We start from the raw sequence: 17010 nt of genomic DNA, 5'->3' as shown, positions 1-17010 counted from the left end.
AAGAAAAAAGAAAAGGAGTAGAACTTCATGTCACCATGTCATCAAATGAGAAAGCAAGTTAAGAGGCCTTTAAGAAAAAGGTTTGGTTGAGCTCAGGTGCATTCTGAAGAATATCTTTCTAGTTTATCCTCAGCTTTTTTAGGAGAGTCTTAGATGTGACTGTGGAGTGAAAAGTTTGTCCGGGAAACAAACAAAATGGTGTGAGGTTTTGCTCCAGGCAGCCAAGGCCATTTTTGCCAGTTAAGGTTTTGGGTTGTTTCTGGGGCTAAAGCCACTCTGGTCTCTTCCCACACAGGTGGTGTTGGCTGTGACCCTCGCTGGTGTGTAGCTGCACCATTCCACAGTGCTCCTGGGGACATGGATGTGTGTAAGTGTGCTCCTGACAGTGGTCCTCAGAGTTATGAATGAAGCTGGAGTCTCAGCCTCTGGCTGAAGTTGTAAAAATGAGATGATCTTTGAGAATTTAAGTTGATGCTGTGTTTAAATATGCTTTGTAAAGCATTCAGAAGACTTGCTTCTGGAGCAGAAAGGTTAAACCTTTGATGTGCTAGTGATGGTTGGATTGCAGTTATGTACACTTAGATTCCCTCCCAGCTTCTTGCTTTTGATTGCCTTTCACCTGAAGGATGAGGGACTAGCAAGTATGTCAAAGGCCATGAGACTTTGCTTCCTTTTGTGTCTTTTTTAGTGTTGACAGTGTGGTAATTAATGCAAAAGTAATTGACAAGAAATTGTTGTCAAAACTAGAAGAGATGGTGTCTGCTCAAGCCTTCAGTGTTCGTGCCTAAGTGACTCTCTCTCTGAATGTCATGTGGAGCAGGAACCACCATGTCATTGTCATGGCTTCATCCACAAGTGTGGTACTTGTGAAAGGAGAACAAAGACTCTACTTAGAGGACATGTGAAGGGGAACCTCCTCATGAGCCCTTTCGGGGTTGGTCTCTGTGATCTGGTGACACAATAGAAGAGACTCTGGTTCAACTTTTATTAATAATAAATGGCCTTTAGATTATCTTAATGACAGCTCAAATAGACTGTTTTGAGCACCTTCTGGATCCTTTTGAAGACAGTGATATGTGCCCTGATAAAGACTAGTGAAGCCCTTCCCTCCTGAGGAGTGATGTTACAGATGGTTGTCAGAGAAGATGGTGGAGCAACTGAATGAGACAGGCATTCAGGAAGTAATTTATTGCAAGTCTTTTGAGAAATGAATTAAAGAGGGAGTAGAAGTGAAACACCCCATCAGTATGGTTTGTGAAGTAATGAACAGCAGGCAAAAAGTTGTATGAAAATGTTCTGTGGAGGAGATGGCGCACACAAAACAGAGGATGTTTTCGCTATTTGGTAGTGATACAACTTAACTCCTAATCTAATTACTCTAAGTTCTAGCTGTTGATTCTTGCTTGTCTTGCAGCAGCACTGGGGATTTGTACCATTTGACAGCAAGGAGGGAGGATGAATGAACTGAAAAAGAGAATGTATTTCACAGGTTTTTGGGGTTTTTTTAAAAGAACTTTGGTGGCGAATGCCAGGATATCACTGGCACAAATCAGGAATCCAGACTGACTCAAAACACAGAAATGCCTTAAAGACAGGTGCAGAACGCTTAGTAAAAGTTCGAACTGTCTTTGGTTGGCACTTCTTGAATCATGTCTACTTGGATTTCATTTGGTTAGCACCTACCACTGTGGAGTTCTGAGCCATGGTGAGTCCTTCAAGTATTTTCCACAAATTATTACTGGTTTTTCGAAGAAAATAAGTTCAAAATTACACACTTTCCAAATGAACAAGAAAAGTAATTTGTCACTGGTTTGTAACTTGCCAATGAAAATGAAAGAACTGTTTCCAGTGAACTAGAAAGGAATAGGATTTTGCTTATAAATAAAGGGAATTTTAATCCAACTGTTTCTTTACCTGTAGAGTATGAAAGTCCTCTACACTACTAGACTGTCCCTCCACTTGCATCTGTGCATTTCCAGAATATTTTTTTAAAATGCATTACTTCCTTGGTAATTTACAGGGGATAATGTGGTTCACTGGTAGAAATTAAATTTCTCCACAGAAGTATATATTTGGCATGGCCATTTTCACTTTCAGCATTAAGAAGTAAGAGCAATTAAGCATGTGCATCTCTGAACTAAGAGTAAAGTTTCAGTTAGAAAATGCTTGTTTGTAGATATATGTTATAAAGTAGAATGGCCCCTTCTGTAAGGAGCAATACAGCAATTCACGTACAGCCTGCAAACGTTACATTACATCCAGCCTGGGGCAGGCCAAATGACAGGTATAAATCAGTGCTTTTCTGGTCTAGTTTGAACTTTGCTTTCTGTGTAGTTAACAATGATTTCCTTTAAAAGAAGGCTTAGAGTGTGGAAATGATTTTCTGATTTAAAGTATCATGCCATCTGTTTCTGTTTTCTGTTGGTGGTATCATTGCTTTCTTGGGCAGTAAGTAAATCAGTGTAGAGTCTGTGTGTGTGTTCTGTCTCTGTTCACCCCTGCCCTTTCTCTTCCCTACCCTCCACCAAAAAAAAGCGCTTTTAAAATAAAATGTCAGGGGGAGGTACATACTGCTCTCCCAGTAATTTAAATGTTACCTTTCTGTAGTATGAAAGGAGCTAGAGCCTGCTTTCTCCTTCCAAATTGTAAGCAGAGTAGCCCCTCCTGAGATGCTTTACAGAAGTGAAGCACAACTGAGTGTTAAGAGCTGGATGCTGCCTGACATTTAACACTACTGTGCTCAGCTGCTCTTAGACATACGAGTCTTTCCTCATGCTGTGAAAATACACCATGCTGTTCTGTATACTGAGGATTCTGAAGTTCTTAATACACAGTGGTGTTCTTAAAACCTGGGGGGTTGACATTGTGAGAAGCTGATATTGAAGGGATAAGGCTCTTCAAAACAAAAAGAAAATGAAGGGAGATAATAAAACTAGTTATTTGTACCAATGTCATAAGAGATTGTTTTATTTTGTTTTTCCTTTCTTATTCTGTAGCATGTCCTGGGTCTGTGGCAGCAGGTAGCCTGACAGGCTACCTCTAAACCTATACTTCCATCAATTCCTGATGCTAGTGCACAAAGATGGACTGTTTTGGTAGGACAAGGCTCCATTGAAGTTACTGCTAATAAGCAAGCCAGCTCTGTTCACTTCAGTCCCATTCAAAACACAGGAAAAGGCTCAGTCTTTGCCAAACTTGAAAAGCTGAAACTATTACAGAGGTTAAAAATTATTTATTTCAAGTGGGTGTAAAATATATTTTCAAAATAAACACTGAAACCACACCTGACTCTTACCACATATATTAATCATATTCTGTGTGGGCATGAAGTACAGAAAATGTTGAGCTTTGTATTCCTTGGTTTTATAAATGCAGGTCTGTTCTAACTAGCATTTAATATAAGCAATGCTTAAGTACTGTCAGATACAATGCACCTTCTCATTATGTAATGCTATTCCATTGTAGCTTAGTTTACTCCTAGCAAAAAGATATGGCTTTTTTAATACCTCCCTAATGCTTAAAAAGAATTTTTAAAAATGAAGTAGTCATAGGTGGGATTGATTTGACTATTTAGTTTTAAAGTATACCTATACTTCTCTAAACAAAAGCTGATGGTAATCCTAGTGCAGTAGCATTTTGTGTTTCTGTAGCAAATTGTTCTCTAGTTCATTGTGCTTGTGTTCTGTAGTGCTGTACTGATTGCCATCTGCTTTTTAAGTACAGCTCCTTGATGCACTGGGTGATTCTTCTCAGAGCAGTCCAGTGGTCTACATGCTTGGTTTCAATTTTACATGCTGCTACACGTGAATCAGTGTTCTACAGGTATAAAATGTTGGCACTCCCCAGCATGTAGTATGTGGGGTTTGGGGGATTTTTTTGTTGTTTCTATTAATGCCTTTGAGTACATACTCCTCCTGTACTTGCACTCGTCCATGTAAAAGCCAAACTGAACCTGGCGTTGTTTGCATGTGGCAGAGCTCTGCCCACCTTTTAGATCTGGAAATGAAATGTGGGGAATTTCCCTCCTCAGAGAGAGTGTATTGCTGGGGAGCTGCCTCTCCTCCATACTGCAGACAGATTTGCCTCCATCCTGACCCGCCTGTGCCTTCAGCCAAGGCTGCTCAGGGCACCACAGCAGTGATGGCTTGCTGAGGTGTTCTTCACCATGCTCTGGTCTGAGACTCTCTGCCACCATCCATACCCTGCATTTCAATCTCTAACATATACCTAAACTCTTTGCTCTCCTGAGTTTTAGCTACATTGCTGAGAAAACAGAGGTACTGCAGTAGGGTTTTTTTGAAATCAGTATAAACCTTGGGTTTGATACCATGTTGTTATAACTCTTCTAATCCTCTGGCTCCTGACTGAATTATCATTCAGTTAGAGTCCATGTAGCTCACTTGCTGAAGCAACAATGACAGGGTTGTGTTGTGTTGCTTTTTAGGGTTTTGCCCTCTGTTTTTTAATACTTAAATGCTTAAATACTGCATTAGTGGAGTCTGTCTCCTGGTACCACTATGCAGCAACCAGATCTGCATTCAAATCCGCGGTGTTTCTTTCTTATTTAGTGTATTGTTTGGCAGGTTTCTCTAATTGAGCATGTTAAAGCATAAGCAGTCTAGGGAAATCAAACTTGCCACTCTTCAACCAGTAATTCCTGGAAAGAGATGCTGGTTGCACCCTTTCTCTCTTCATGGTGATACTCAATAAGGAAGGAGTTGAACTGGTGGTCAGCTGCACTTGTGCAGTCAAAATTCAGTCATTCAAGATTATGTGGGGCAGACACAAACATACTCTAGCTGGGTTCTAGCAGACTCTCAAGTCAGCAGGGTTTTATTAACTTGGGCTCACTGCCAAGCAAATGCAACTCTGGTGCTCCCAGACCAAGTAGGATCTGCTGTTTTGGCGTGGAGTCCGAGCAGTTAAAGCCTGCCAAGTGTGAAGGTTGCAGATCTGGGTCCAGCACAGTTCTTGGATCCAGGAGCTCTGGAAAGACGCTGCCAATATCTGAACATATGGATTAGCTTGGGACCATCAGGACTCATTAGATCAGCAACAGTTTCTGCCCTGTTAACCTCAAGCTTGTTTGTTTGTCTGGTTTTAGTTTGGTTTTTATTAAGGTTTTTTTAATGTTGTTGTTGTTGGGATGTGTGTTTTTTAAAACTTTTAAGTCTTCAGTTCTGGGGAAATTAATTAGCTTGATCATCCCCAAGCTCAGCTAAAACTCTGCATGTGCAGTATGGCATGTAAGGAGCTTCTTGGAAGCAGGCTGCAGAGGCACTGAGTGTGCTGAGCAGGAACCAGCTCAGGGTTCCTGAGTCAGAGCTGCTGATCCTAAACTGACTTTTAATTTCTCTGTGCTCTTATTCCCAGGTCGTTTTGCAGTGAAACCATATGTAAATATTTGATTGTCTGCATTCTCACAGCCTTTATGAGCCATGGTAGTGGTGCACTGACCATTACACCTGAAGTATGGGGTACTGGGTGGACATTGTTAGTTAGGGCTTGTATTTGGTTTTGTGGCGTATGTAGCCGTCGTACATACACTGAGAGAATATGTGTAATAACTTCACTTGTCAGGGTAATTAGCTTTTCTGTTTGGATTTGAAAATGCTCTCTGGAAAAATTACAGTGAGCTTGGTGTAACTCAAATAATTTAAAGATGGTATGCTAGATAGTCTCTGGATTGTTAGAGTATTTGAAATTAATTTTCCCCGTAAAATTTACCAATGCTTGCTTAACTTTTCCAAGCAAAAGGTCATACATCTCTTTTTTCATTCATATGCAGGTGCAGCTGGGACAAGTGGATATAAAATGCCCCATCACAGAGTGCAGCGAACACCTGGATGAAACAACTGTCGTCTATAACCTGCCCCATGACGACATCATCAAGTATAAATACTTCCTGGAACTCAGCCGTATTGACTCCAGCACCAAGCCATGCCCTCAGTGCAAGCACTTTACAACCTTCCGGAGGAGAGGCCACATTCCTACCCCTGCCAAATTGGAGAACAAATACAAAGTGAGCATGCTTGCCGGGGCTGTGGGTTAGATGGCACTGCAAAAGTAGGACAGCATTTGGTGAGCATTAAATGAACTTTCTTGTTTCACTGGAGCTGTATGCAAGCTGTGATTAGGAATATGAACCTGTAGTACATCATTGATTAAGTACTTAGTTGACTTCTGAGAGTTCAAGCAGTTGAACTCTTCAGTCTGTATTTTTTTCGATAGGTGGCATAATTTTGTCCTGACACATTTTAATTTAAACAGTGTTTTCTTTCCGACATGCAAACAATATGGTCACAGTCAGAGGAGACTGGGAAAGGGGAGTTACCACTATAACCGGTAATTTTAGACTTACAACTTTTTAAGTTTCCCCTGAAACTCTGGGTAAGTGAGTTCTTGGCATTTGTGATGTTAGGCTGTTGTCTTTGCTTCTTCCTTAGTGATAGAGCTGCTGTCTGTCCTGCTTGTTGACTTTTATTTCTTCACTCCCTTAGCAGAGGTTATGCATTACTGTAGTCTCATCATTCACAATGCAAAACTTGGAGAAATAGAGGGGAAAAAAACCACTTCTACAGTATTTCTTTTCGTAGAAGAGTTACTTATACTGTGATTTTAATCAAAGATAAAAAGCAAGAACTTAGAAGAAGCTTTGAGCTGCTAAAAGTCCATCTAAATTCCAGAAGACAACAGTTGTCTGCAGCACCATGTTCTGTGTTAGTTTTCCATCCGGTTATTAGATTTGTTGTGGTTAATTTCATGATCGAGCTAGCCTTTCCTGGACAAACCAGTTCTCCTCAGTAGGAGTTTAGATGACTGTTCAGATAGCCCTAATTGCACAGCATAAGATTCAGCCCAGTATGAAGATTAAAAGGTGGAAGGTTGTGTATTCATTGGAGTTGAAAAGTTGGTAAAGCTAATTCTGAGTTATGAGCTATTTGTGCATATTTATGTAGGGCATGAATTACATGCTACACTGTCTCAGTGTTTTCAGATTTTTGTCATTTTACATTGAGGTGGAAAAAATTTGAAACTGCAAGTAAAATTCCTTCTGCCCACAGCTCTTCTCCTTCATGCATCTGCTTCATCATCACCACTCATCAGTTGTAATCCAGGGTAGATCAGATATTGTAATGCTTTGGCAGCCGCCTCTCTTAAGATGTCAGAGGCTGTTAGTGTGCCACAAGCGTGGGTCACAGGTGGTGCAGCTGTTGTATCATGGGCCTGCCAGATCTGAGAACATTCCTCAGGGCATAACCAGTGCTCTTTTATGAGTTAAAATGGTACAGTTAAAATGTTCCCAACAACTTCCCTACAAACCACAATCAGAAGGAATGGGAGACTGTGATGCATAGTGCAAGCCAGAAGCAGTTCACTGGTTATGTGGTGATGCAGTGTGTGTAGCTGTGATCTGCAGAGCTTAAATCTCGGGGGAACAGACTGGCAAAATGTATTCTTTGAGCTGAACCCATGTGTTGTGTGCAAGAATGTCTAGTTCATGCTAGTCAGAAATAGAATTGGGAAGACGCTAGCAAGCAGTATGGATGATCATAGTCCACAGGGCTTCAGCATACTCCCTGAACCTCAACTGTTTTCTGGTGTAGGTACAGTTTTAGTGATTTATTTTAAGCTTAGCACAAGGAGAAGTTTTGTTGCAGGGAGAAGGTTTAAAAAGATGACTAATATGACATAGAGTATATGTGAGTAATTTACATACACATATCTGTGGACCAATATTATCTGTTTTCTTAGGTTTGTACAGATTGTGTCTTGAATTGCAGGCTCTTTGGAAGTGAAGACTCTTTTTTCTTTTGTGTATTGCATAGGAGACACCTGACTGGAGGCTTTTGAGGCTGCCCTATTCACGTGCAAGCCATACAAACAGCAGTTGCACCACATAAATTGTGCACCAGCAGTTGCAAGTATTGCCTTCAAGAGAACTGAGTCATGTGTGGGAACATGTATGCACAAGCCTGCACAGCCAGTACACTTACTCTTTTATACACTGCAACAGGAAAGCACTCCAAAATCCAAGACTTCATTTGAACAGATACTTTAAAAATGTTAATGTCATTTCTAAAATTTGGTACAGTATTTAAAATTACAAATAACATGGAAATTTAAAGAGGCAGCAAAGGTATAAATTAATTTTTCTTATTATAGCTGGATTGTGTCAGCTAAGCTGGTCTAGGTCCAGCAGTTCAATTGGCTGAGATTCAAGTCCTGGTGTAGTAAGCCTAGAAAGTTAACATGTATGTTGAGGAAGAAGGAGGGGAAGAAAAGGAGAACTTGCTATCCAAACCTTTCTTCTACCATTAGTGCCACTTAGGGCCACACAGAGCAGCAAGGGAACTATTTAATTTTCTATATAAAAGTTTTTATCACAAATGGATCCAGCATTAACTAAGAAAATTTCCTTGTCCCCTCTCATATGTCCTGAATTGAGAGTGTAATGTGGTTGCAGACAAGACCCTAACAAACCTTTGGTCAGAGCTGTTATGCAAAAGTGCAGTGGAAATAGGCAAAAATTGAAAAATTGCTGGTTGAGTTCCTGTGCATGGAACAGGTGAAGGTTCCACAAGAGTAAGTAAGAAGACTTGTTCTGTGAGGAAGCTCTGGATTTTGCCTGTTAGTTTTTGAACTGCCACTTGCCATGGAGAAGCAATACTCTGCTCTGTGAGATTGATAATGAAGTTTTCTTGTTCACTTCTATCAAGAGATGCATGTCACATAAAAGGAGGACTTGAGTGCTTGGCTTTGCAAATATAAGTATTTTTTCAATGCAGTTGCTATACAAACTATCTTTTGTTTGAACTACTAAAGAGTTTCTGGAAGTTGTTGTTCTGGAACTAGCAGGAATTTGTACCAGCAGAGATGCTGTGATAGAGTTGATCTGTGCAATTCAACTATATCAATTAGCTCCCCACTTTTGGATCAGATTTTAACCTTTAGTGGCAGATAGCTTCATGGCTCTACATCGCTTCAATCTACCTTGAGCTTCAGCTGCTGCGGATGTGGTGATTTTGCCATGCTCTCCCTCCTTGCTCTCAGCTATTCATTCCTGCCAGCCTGCTTTTGCTTATGTTGATGTTTTGGTGTCACACTGGGAACTGGATCAAAGATCAGCCCTAATGGGATACAAAATTTGTTTGTTTTGTTGTTGCTTATTTTCAGCTGTTTCAAGAGAGGGGATGGGTTGATGATGAGGAGAAGGAAGCTGTTTTTGGCTGCAGCCCATATTTATTTTCAAATAAAGTGACAATATCTGCAGCTAGAGACTGTAATTCATGTAATCAGTTAATTGCATAATTAATTTGGCCATCCTGTTATATAGCTACTGTTCCACCAAGCTGCAGAAAATTTCACTAAGCTTTTTGTACCTTCAGGTTCTAGGAATATTTTTTCATGTGCTGTCAGTTTTGCTATCATCAGGTCACACTGAGTGGTGTTTTGTGTTGAAATTATCTATCAGTTTTGAAAAGTCTTTTCCTGTGAGGTGAGGAAACTGATAGATAAAGTAGCTTGCAGTAAAGAGGCTTGCTAAGAAAATGGAAAATACTAGCCTCAAAGGTCAGTGTTTCAGAAAGCTGAGAACCAAGAGAGCAAGAGAGTTAGAACACAAAGTTGTGTAATCTTTTCTATTTCAATGGAGGCTGATGTCCAGATGACATAGAAGTTTGTGTATATATCCATCCTTTCAATTCCAATCAACAGAAATAGAAATCATAAAATAAGTGGGAAAATGTTTGTGTGAGGAATAACGTATTTGACAAAACACAAGGTTAATGTTTTGGGTTTTGCAGATATAGTTTGTCTGCTTTGCTGGACTATAATATATTTTACTGGTTTAAATCGTATGTTGATCGCATTTGTGTCCTTGCTGTGGTGGTTTCATGCACAACTACTGAACCATGAATCAAATCATATTTGACTTTTCTTTCAGAAAAGCAGAGAAAAAGTGGAATAAGAATGTGAAAGAACAGAATTGCCCTGTTCTGCTTCTGTTTCTTAAGCACAGAGGCATCACACTGCATCCAAGTCTGAATGGTTTTAGGAGTTTGTTTTGCAGCCACTAGTTCCAAGAAAAATAACTACTTAAAGGACATAGTTTTCTTTGCTTCTGTAAGTTATGCTCAGGCAGCATTGAACCACAGAGAAGTGAAGTGGCCCATTCAAAATATAAAAACTATTTACTAGTTCAGTTTTGAGGAAGGTGCTGTCAGGGTGACAGGTGGAAAAGGAAACTGGTAATGAAACATAGAGTTCTCACTAGTTCAGTTAGGGCCATTTGTGGTAGGAAATGTTATTTTGAGTTCCTGTGGTTATAGCCTCATCCTGTATTTCAGTACTTTCTGATTAATGTGTTTGGAAACCTCTGATGTCTGTGTGTGTCTTGGTTTGAGACTTAAACTTACACACTAAGTTTAAATATATATCCTGGTAGCTGCTGCATTGTTTTCATTTGTGTACATGCTATAATAGAAAGATAGTCTGCAATTAATTTCAGATATTCACCAAAAAACAAACCCAACAAAAAATAAACACACAGAACTGTGTTTTAAATTAGGTTGCCCTTTTTTTAAAAAAAAGAAGCTTTAATTTGCAGCTTCCTGACCTGTTGATTTGGGTTTGTATTTTTTAACATCCATCTTCTATCTCAAATGTCTGAATACTGCAACGGATAAAAGTCTTCAGGTTGTAGAATGCTTACTTGTGGCTACAAGCTCCATCTTTGGCAGAGGCATAACAAGTACTGAGCACTACAACATGATGCTTGCTATAATCTGTCATCCCAGCAGTAGGACACTGTGACATGTTGTTGAAAGACAAATTCAATGCTGGGAGAGAGGGCGGTAGAAAAAGGAAAAAAGAAAGATATGGAGATATGGGGTTGGCTAGGTTAGATGACTCTTGTGCATATTGGTTTTTAAAGTGTTGTGGAAACATTGATCAGTGCTCTGTGTTAATTTGGTTAGTAGCAGTATATATATATCATTCTTTAGGTTCCTCAGAGCAGGAAATTTCCTTTCTGTTATACTGGTTTTATTAGGAGAATTCATCTGTGAAGCAGTGATGCAAGGTAGTATGTTTCCATTGTTTCAGCTTCTTGGCCACTGGCTCATTAAATTTGAGAAAGGGTACCAGTTATATTTTGTATTACTTTTGTTTTGTACTTTATCATGGCCTTGGACAAGTTTTCAGGTAAAAAATAGTAAGTTTGTAATCCACATGTTTCAGTCCTAATGTGTTGTTTTCCTTTAAACAAGATGTAGTCATTGCATATATAAATAATTTTGGCTACCCCTAGCAAAATATAAGATCAGAGCACCTACTTTGGACTCTTAATTGTAGTCAAGGAAGCGTAACACCAGTTGTCATGACTCAGCAGGAGGGTACAGCAGCTTGTGGGAGTGAGAACTTGAGAAATGTTTTGAGGGCTTCACACATGACTGCCCTCTAGATTTAGCTTCCTGAGAAGCACCCCTGCACTATGCATGGTCAGCGCAGATGTGTCCATGGTTTGATGGTGAGCCATGTCTGGACAGAGATATAACCAAAAACCCTTGGTTTGGCTGGTTGAATTCCTCAGTCCCATCCATCAGCTGGGTACAAAGCCAGGGCAGTGCCAGACATGGACTGTACCTGGAGATGGTGAACAGTGCTCAGCAGTCACTTGAGAGGCTGAGATGTTGTCATCTTTCAGGCTGAGATGTTTTGCGGCCAAACACAGCAGAAGTGAACATTCTGCAGGAGCCTGGATGTGCCTGAGTCTAGTGTGGCTTCTAGTTCTTGCTTTCCTTAGTCATGATCCAGGTTGGAGGCCTGTCTTTTGTCAGATAAGCAGCTGCAATATGCCTCTATTTATTACTCCTACAAACACAGCAGCTGCCTTAGCTTTTCATTAAAAAAATAAGCAGGCTGTGGAAGATGATGTGATGATGATGGTACCTGTTTGACACAATGATTTAAAACCTAGGGAGTGGAAAGAATAGATCCTTTCTCAGTTTGAATATGGCTTGTGGGTTTTGCCATTAGGTGTGGTCTGTAGCAAGTGGGCTGCTTGGCACAGCCTCAGCTCGCCTTGACGCAGTCAAGAGCAAAAGGAGGTGCCTGACTTCCCGATGGTACTTGTAGCTCTTGGATGAGATCCTTGCTCATGGCCCTTTTTCCCAGGACCATTTCTAATATAAGCTTCATAACCCATGCTGAGTTCTGTAGAGCTCCTTCAGAAAACCAAGTACTTTCTGTAATAGCTTTGGCAGTGAAGGTTATTATTCCTAGAAAAAGATAGATCCACTATACTGAAAACCGTAAGCTAATTTTTAGGTGTTCTCACAAATGTAATGAAGGCAACTGAATAAGCTTTCTGGATTCTGCCTTTTGTCAGGTGAGCCACACAATCAATTTTGAAGTAGTACCTGTGATTAAACCAAGCTACTTGTGCTTCATTTGATTGAGGCCTTTCCCGGCTTTAGCAATTACTTCTGTATTTTCTCTCATTTAAAAAGGAAAAGAACAAGCTAGCTCCCACAACTTCTTGTGTTTTTAAAACAGATCCTTCAAAAGATGTTAGATCTTTGCTGGGCAGCTGCCCTCTTAATTGAAGAGCAGTGGTTTTAAAACAGGCTTTGTAGTTGTATCAGCACCCAGCTTGCAAATATGTGGTGTTTTCTCATTTGTACAGATCCAGTGTCCATCTTGCCAATTTGTCTGGTGTTTCAAGTGCCACTCTCCCTGGCATGAAGGCGTTAACTGCAAAGAATACAAGAAGGGAGACAAGCTGTTACGTCACTGGGCCAACGAAATCGAACACGGGCAGAGGAATGCCCAGAAGTGTCCAAAATGCAAGGTGAGCTGCTCTCCCTTGGCTTGCAGGTAGTGGCTTCAAACTATTCAAATACACATTTAAAATAAATATTTGTAGCTTCTGCTCAGCATTGGAAATGAAATTCACACTTGCTGTGCAGTTTCTTGTCAATGACCCATTGAGAAAAATAGGTCAGATGCTTTTCTTGCTGGTTCCTGCACCGATTCTGCAGAATGTCTGCATGTAAAAGAAACATTATGGAAATCATAAGAGGGGGCTTTGATGTATGCTTAGAATCATAGAATAATAGAAATATTTGGGTTAATTAATTGCAGAATAAATTAATCCTAAAATAAAGTTTTAAAGAAATGGAAAGCTTTAGGGAAATACAGTGCCCTTTGTCAGGTTTTCCAGGGAGTTTGAGTGTATTCAATGTCTGAGTAAGGCTGGAAATACTCTGTCAACAAGTTAACTAAGGGAAATTAAGACTTGGCAAAACTGTAAATTTTGTAGGATTGAATGTTAGTTCTTCACAAGTTGCGTCTCAAGGTGGCACTTCACAGGCCACACTTCGAGTGCTGTGTCCAGTTCTGGGCCCTTCACTTCAAGGACAACATTGAGGTGTTGGAGTGAGTCCAGAGAAGAACAACAGAGCTGCTGAAGGGTCTGGAGCACAAATCCTATGAGGAGTGGCTGAGGGGGCTGAGACCCCCCCTGAGCCTCCTTTATAGCCTGGAGAAAAGGAGGCTCGGGGGGAACCTTTTCATTCTCTACAACTGCCTGAAAGGGTGTAGCCAGGTGGGGGTTGGCCTCTTCTCCCAGGCAGCCAGTGACAGGACAAGAGGGCATAGCCTCAAGCTGCACCTGAGGAGGTTCAGGCTGGACATCAGGAGGAATTTCCTTGCAGAAAGGGTTATTAAACATTGAAATGGACTGCCAGGGAGGTGATGGAGTCACCAGCCCTGGAGGTGTTAAAGAAATGCCTGGATGTGACAGTGCCATGGTCAGGTGACAAGGTGGTGACCAAAGGTTGGAGTTGATGATCGCAGAGGTCTTTTCCAACCTAGATGATTCTCTGAAGTCTTTCTCATTATTCATTTTCAATGCTGAAATGCAGTTCCACACCCTAAAAATGTCATCAGTCCCTTCCGAGATGAGAAGTATTTTGCACTATTCAAATGAGATGCAACAGCCCTGCACACCCCTGCCCCAGTTGTCCTTAATGAAGGCTGCTGTTAAATTTGTTCACGGTTTTTTTCACAGCTACCAACAGAGTAGTAAGTCAAAGCTGGAATGTTTTATAGAAAATGAATATTGAATGGGAAGATTTACTTATAAACATAGAAAGTGTACGTTACACTTTGAGCAAATAAGAAAATGTTCAGTTTACTAAGTATCGTATTTTGGTCTTTGAGAAAGAAATGCCTGTGATGCCATAGCTTGAAATTGAAAGATTTCAGAACACTGAGCAAAACTGGAAAGCTCTGAAATCAGCAGCTGGTTGTTTACCCATCCTGCTGAACACATGTGACCTTTTATAACAGAGTTTTTTACAGCTTGTTTTTTGGTAAAAGTTGATAGGTTTGAGCCAGTTCTAAAAAAGTTCACTTTCTGGGAAGTCTTAAAGTAAAATACTTTGTTCCTTCTAGAGTGGGAAGAAGTATGTGTTTTGATTTTAATTGTTTGACTTGTGTCCAGATTCAGATTTTATGACAGTGTGAATGATGTTACTTAAAATAAATTTCAAAAAAATTAAGAAAGTGGACCAAGCAAAAAAATATGAATGTAGAAAAACAGGGGTGCTAAGAAGGCTGGTAGCTGGAAAGAGAAAGGAACAAAAACTGCTAAGTCTAACATTTAGCCTGAATAAGTTAAAATTTAAAATGCCACATTTAAATATTCAACTCTTTTCACCATCTTCAAAAGAAAAGGCTGGATGCTTGAAACTTACATAGCTTGTTACTAATTCTGAAGCATGAAGTTGCATGAATTCGGCTGCTAATTTAAAAAATACTTTAGGTTTCTTTTCTTAATCAAAGGAAAATAAAACCTCCTACTTGGTGGGAGGCAGTATGGAAACTTATGAAACTAGAACAGAAAAAGAACCTCTGTTAAGTCCTTCCTGGTAATGCAGCATTGTAAGTCAATATTGAAGAGGGGATTCTACCTTTTTATAAGCTGTTGCTACCCCAACTCTTGATACTTTTTTCTTCAGAGATGAAAAAAGTTCTTCCTGCCTACAATCTCCAAAATGTTTCTCTCAACACACTGTTTATTTTTAGATCAGATCTATCACCTGCAGGTAATCAAAAGTACCACTTAGCCAGCAGTTAGTTTAAAAAATACATCTTTGAGTAGTTCAAAAAAATACATCTTAAGCAGTATTCTTCATCAAATTTTTGGTAGGTGTTTGAGCATGTGGGGATAAGCATTCTGACATTTAAAAATTTGAAGTCAGGAGGATTAGATCTAATAGTTCTCTGCCTCTCTCTCCCATCCATCCCTCCCTCCAAAACCTGTATATAAAATAACATTGAATCAGATGATAGTCATATTTCCAAATAAAATAAAGAGTGTCAGAGAAAATAATTTGTAATGTACTACTTGATTTACCCATGTTCTCTGTCCACAGAAGCAATGTTTCAGGTGAAAACATACTTTATTTCTAACCTCTTTCATATTTTGGTTGAAGATTTGCAGCAGCCAAAATTTACAAACAGATTGAGGGAAAGTCAAGACTAAATTGTGTCTAAAGGTTTAATCTTTACACTAAAACTGAAATGAATGGAAATTAAAGGTAGAAACTTAAGTAGAGGTACAATTTCTTTACTGAAGTAGTTTGTAAAATTACTGTTAATTTCCAAAGTGTGATACTGATTACAGCGTAAACTGTGACCATATTTTACAGATACCTTCTGGAGATAATTATTTATACACACAGATACATACACACACAGACTCTTTTTAGCTGTACCACGGAGAAGTCGAATACATTATCTTGTCTGGGCATGCAGGTGAGAAAATCAGACCACACTTACGGGGTATGTGTACACAGAGGCAGATCCTCAGGTAAATATTCATGAGTATTTCAGTGGTTTGGGTAAGTGATTTGAAAGAACATAATCCTTTGTAATATGAATATAGCAGGGACTGTTCGATAAGCTTAAACTTGATTACTTTTTCATGTAGTCGGATACAGCTTTAGCACATCTAATAGGAATAGCTTATATTTACCTGGCCTCCCTAAGATGTGTTTACATAAGATAATAAAAATGTTACACACTGTCCAAATACTTAATTGTAGATTCATGTTGTGACTGTGTGTCAGTATGGAAATATGGAAAAATGCTACTTTTTTAAACTGTATCTTAAATTAATTTCAACCTATTTTTTTTTAATAGACCCTTTTCCAAATTTACTATACACTGTTTTGAGAGTCAATATAGACCTTTTTTCTCAACAAGGAAAAAAAAAAAAGTGTCCAAGAAGTGCTGGTCTTGTTCTAGAGTAAGTTGGCTAATAAGTGCAAATTTGCTACCTGTTACTGGATGTTATTTGCCAGAATCTATAGCGTTATTTGTCTTTCCCCACTACTGTTTTAGGGGGTTATTTTTTACAATTTCTTGGTATTTTTGCAACAAAATGCTTTTGTTTCCACAAGTGTTTTTACAGTACAGCAAACCAAGGAAATACTCCATGTTGGTGTTATCTTACCACAGATTTCAAGAGCAACACTATCTGAAGAAACACCATATAGCAGCTCTATCTTAGAAAGCTTTGAACAGCAACAGAAATTTAAGTAAACAAGCATGTCAATGCAAATAAAGGAGTGTGCACTTATCTGATTCATAGAAGCGTTATTTGATAACGCAGGGCATAGTTTTTGGAGGTGGTCTGCAAATTAATTCTCATCTTCTGGAGGGAGGAGAGTCCTTATTTATATACAGAGGGATAAATGTGTGCAGATTTTCTTCAGTGGTGGAGGAGACGTGGCCACTCATCCTCAGAGCTCTTGGCACTGATTCCTGTAGAAGATTTCTATGAGAGCACATGTAACATGCAGAGGGGGCAGAGTGAGGGTCTGAAATAGCCACTGTGCTACTTCAGTTGTTACTTAAGACTCTGAACTGGGTGTTTGCCCTTGGTGTGTAGTTTTCACCCCTGTTGTTCTGGGAGCCATGCTTGGGTTTCTGAATGGC

The 17010-nt window shown here is 39.6% G+C and overlaps 1 protein-coding gene across 1 annotated transcript in view; it reads left to right on the top strand.

The window, feature by feature from the left end:
- Window positions 1–17010, top strand: part of RNF217 (ring finger protein 217) — a 58539-nt gene that overhangs the window by 27001 nt on the left and 14528 nt on the right. The window contains exons 2-3 of the mRNA XM_039568706.1: window positions 5789–6022; window positions 12689–12853. Of these exons, the coding sequence (XP_039424640.1) occupies window positions 5789–6022; window positions 12689–12853 (399 nt within the window). The remainder of the gene's footprint in view (window positions 1–5788; window positions 6023–12688; window positions 12854–17010) is intronic.

Source organism: Corvus cornix, chromosome 3, assembly GCF_000738735.6.
Source record: "Corvus cornix cornix isolate S_Up_H32 chromosome 3, ASM73873v5, whole genome shotgun sequence".
Lineage (NCBI taxonomy): Eukaryota > Metazoa > Chordata > Aves > Passeriformes > Corvidae > Corvus > Corvus cornix.
Note: the sequence above shows the minus strand (reverse complement) of the source record. Positions and strands in the feature narration are given on the sequence as shown.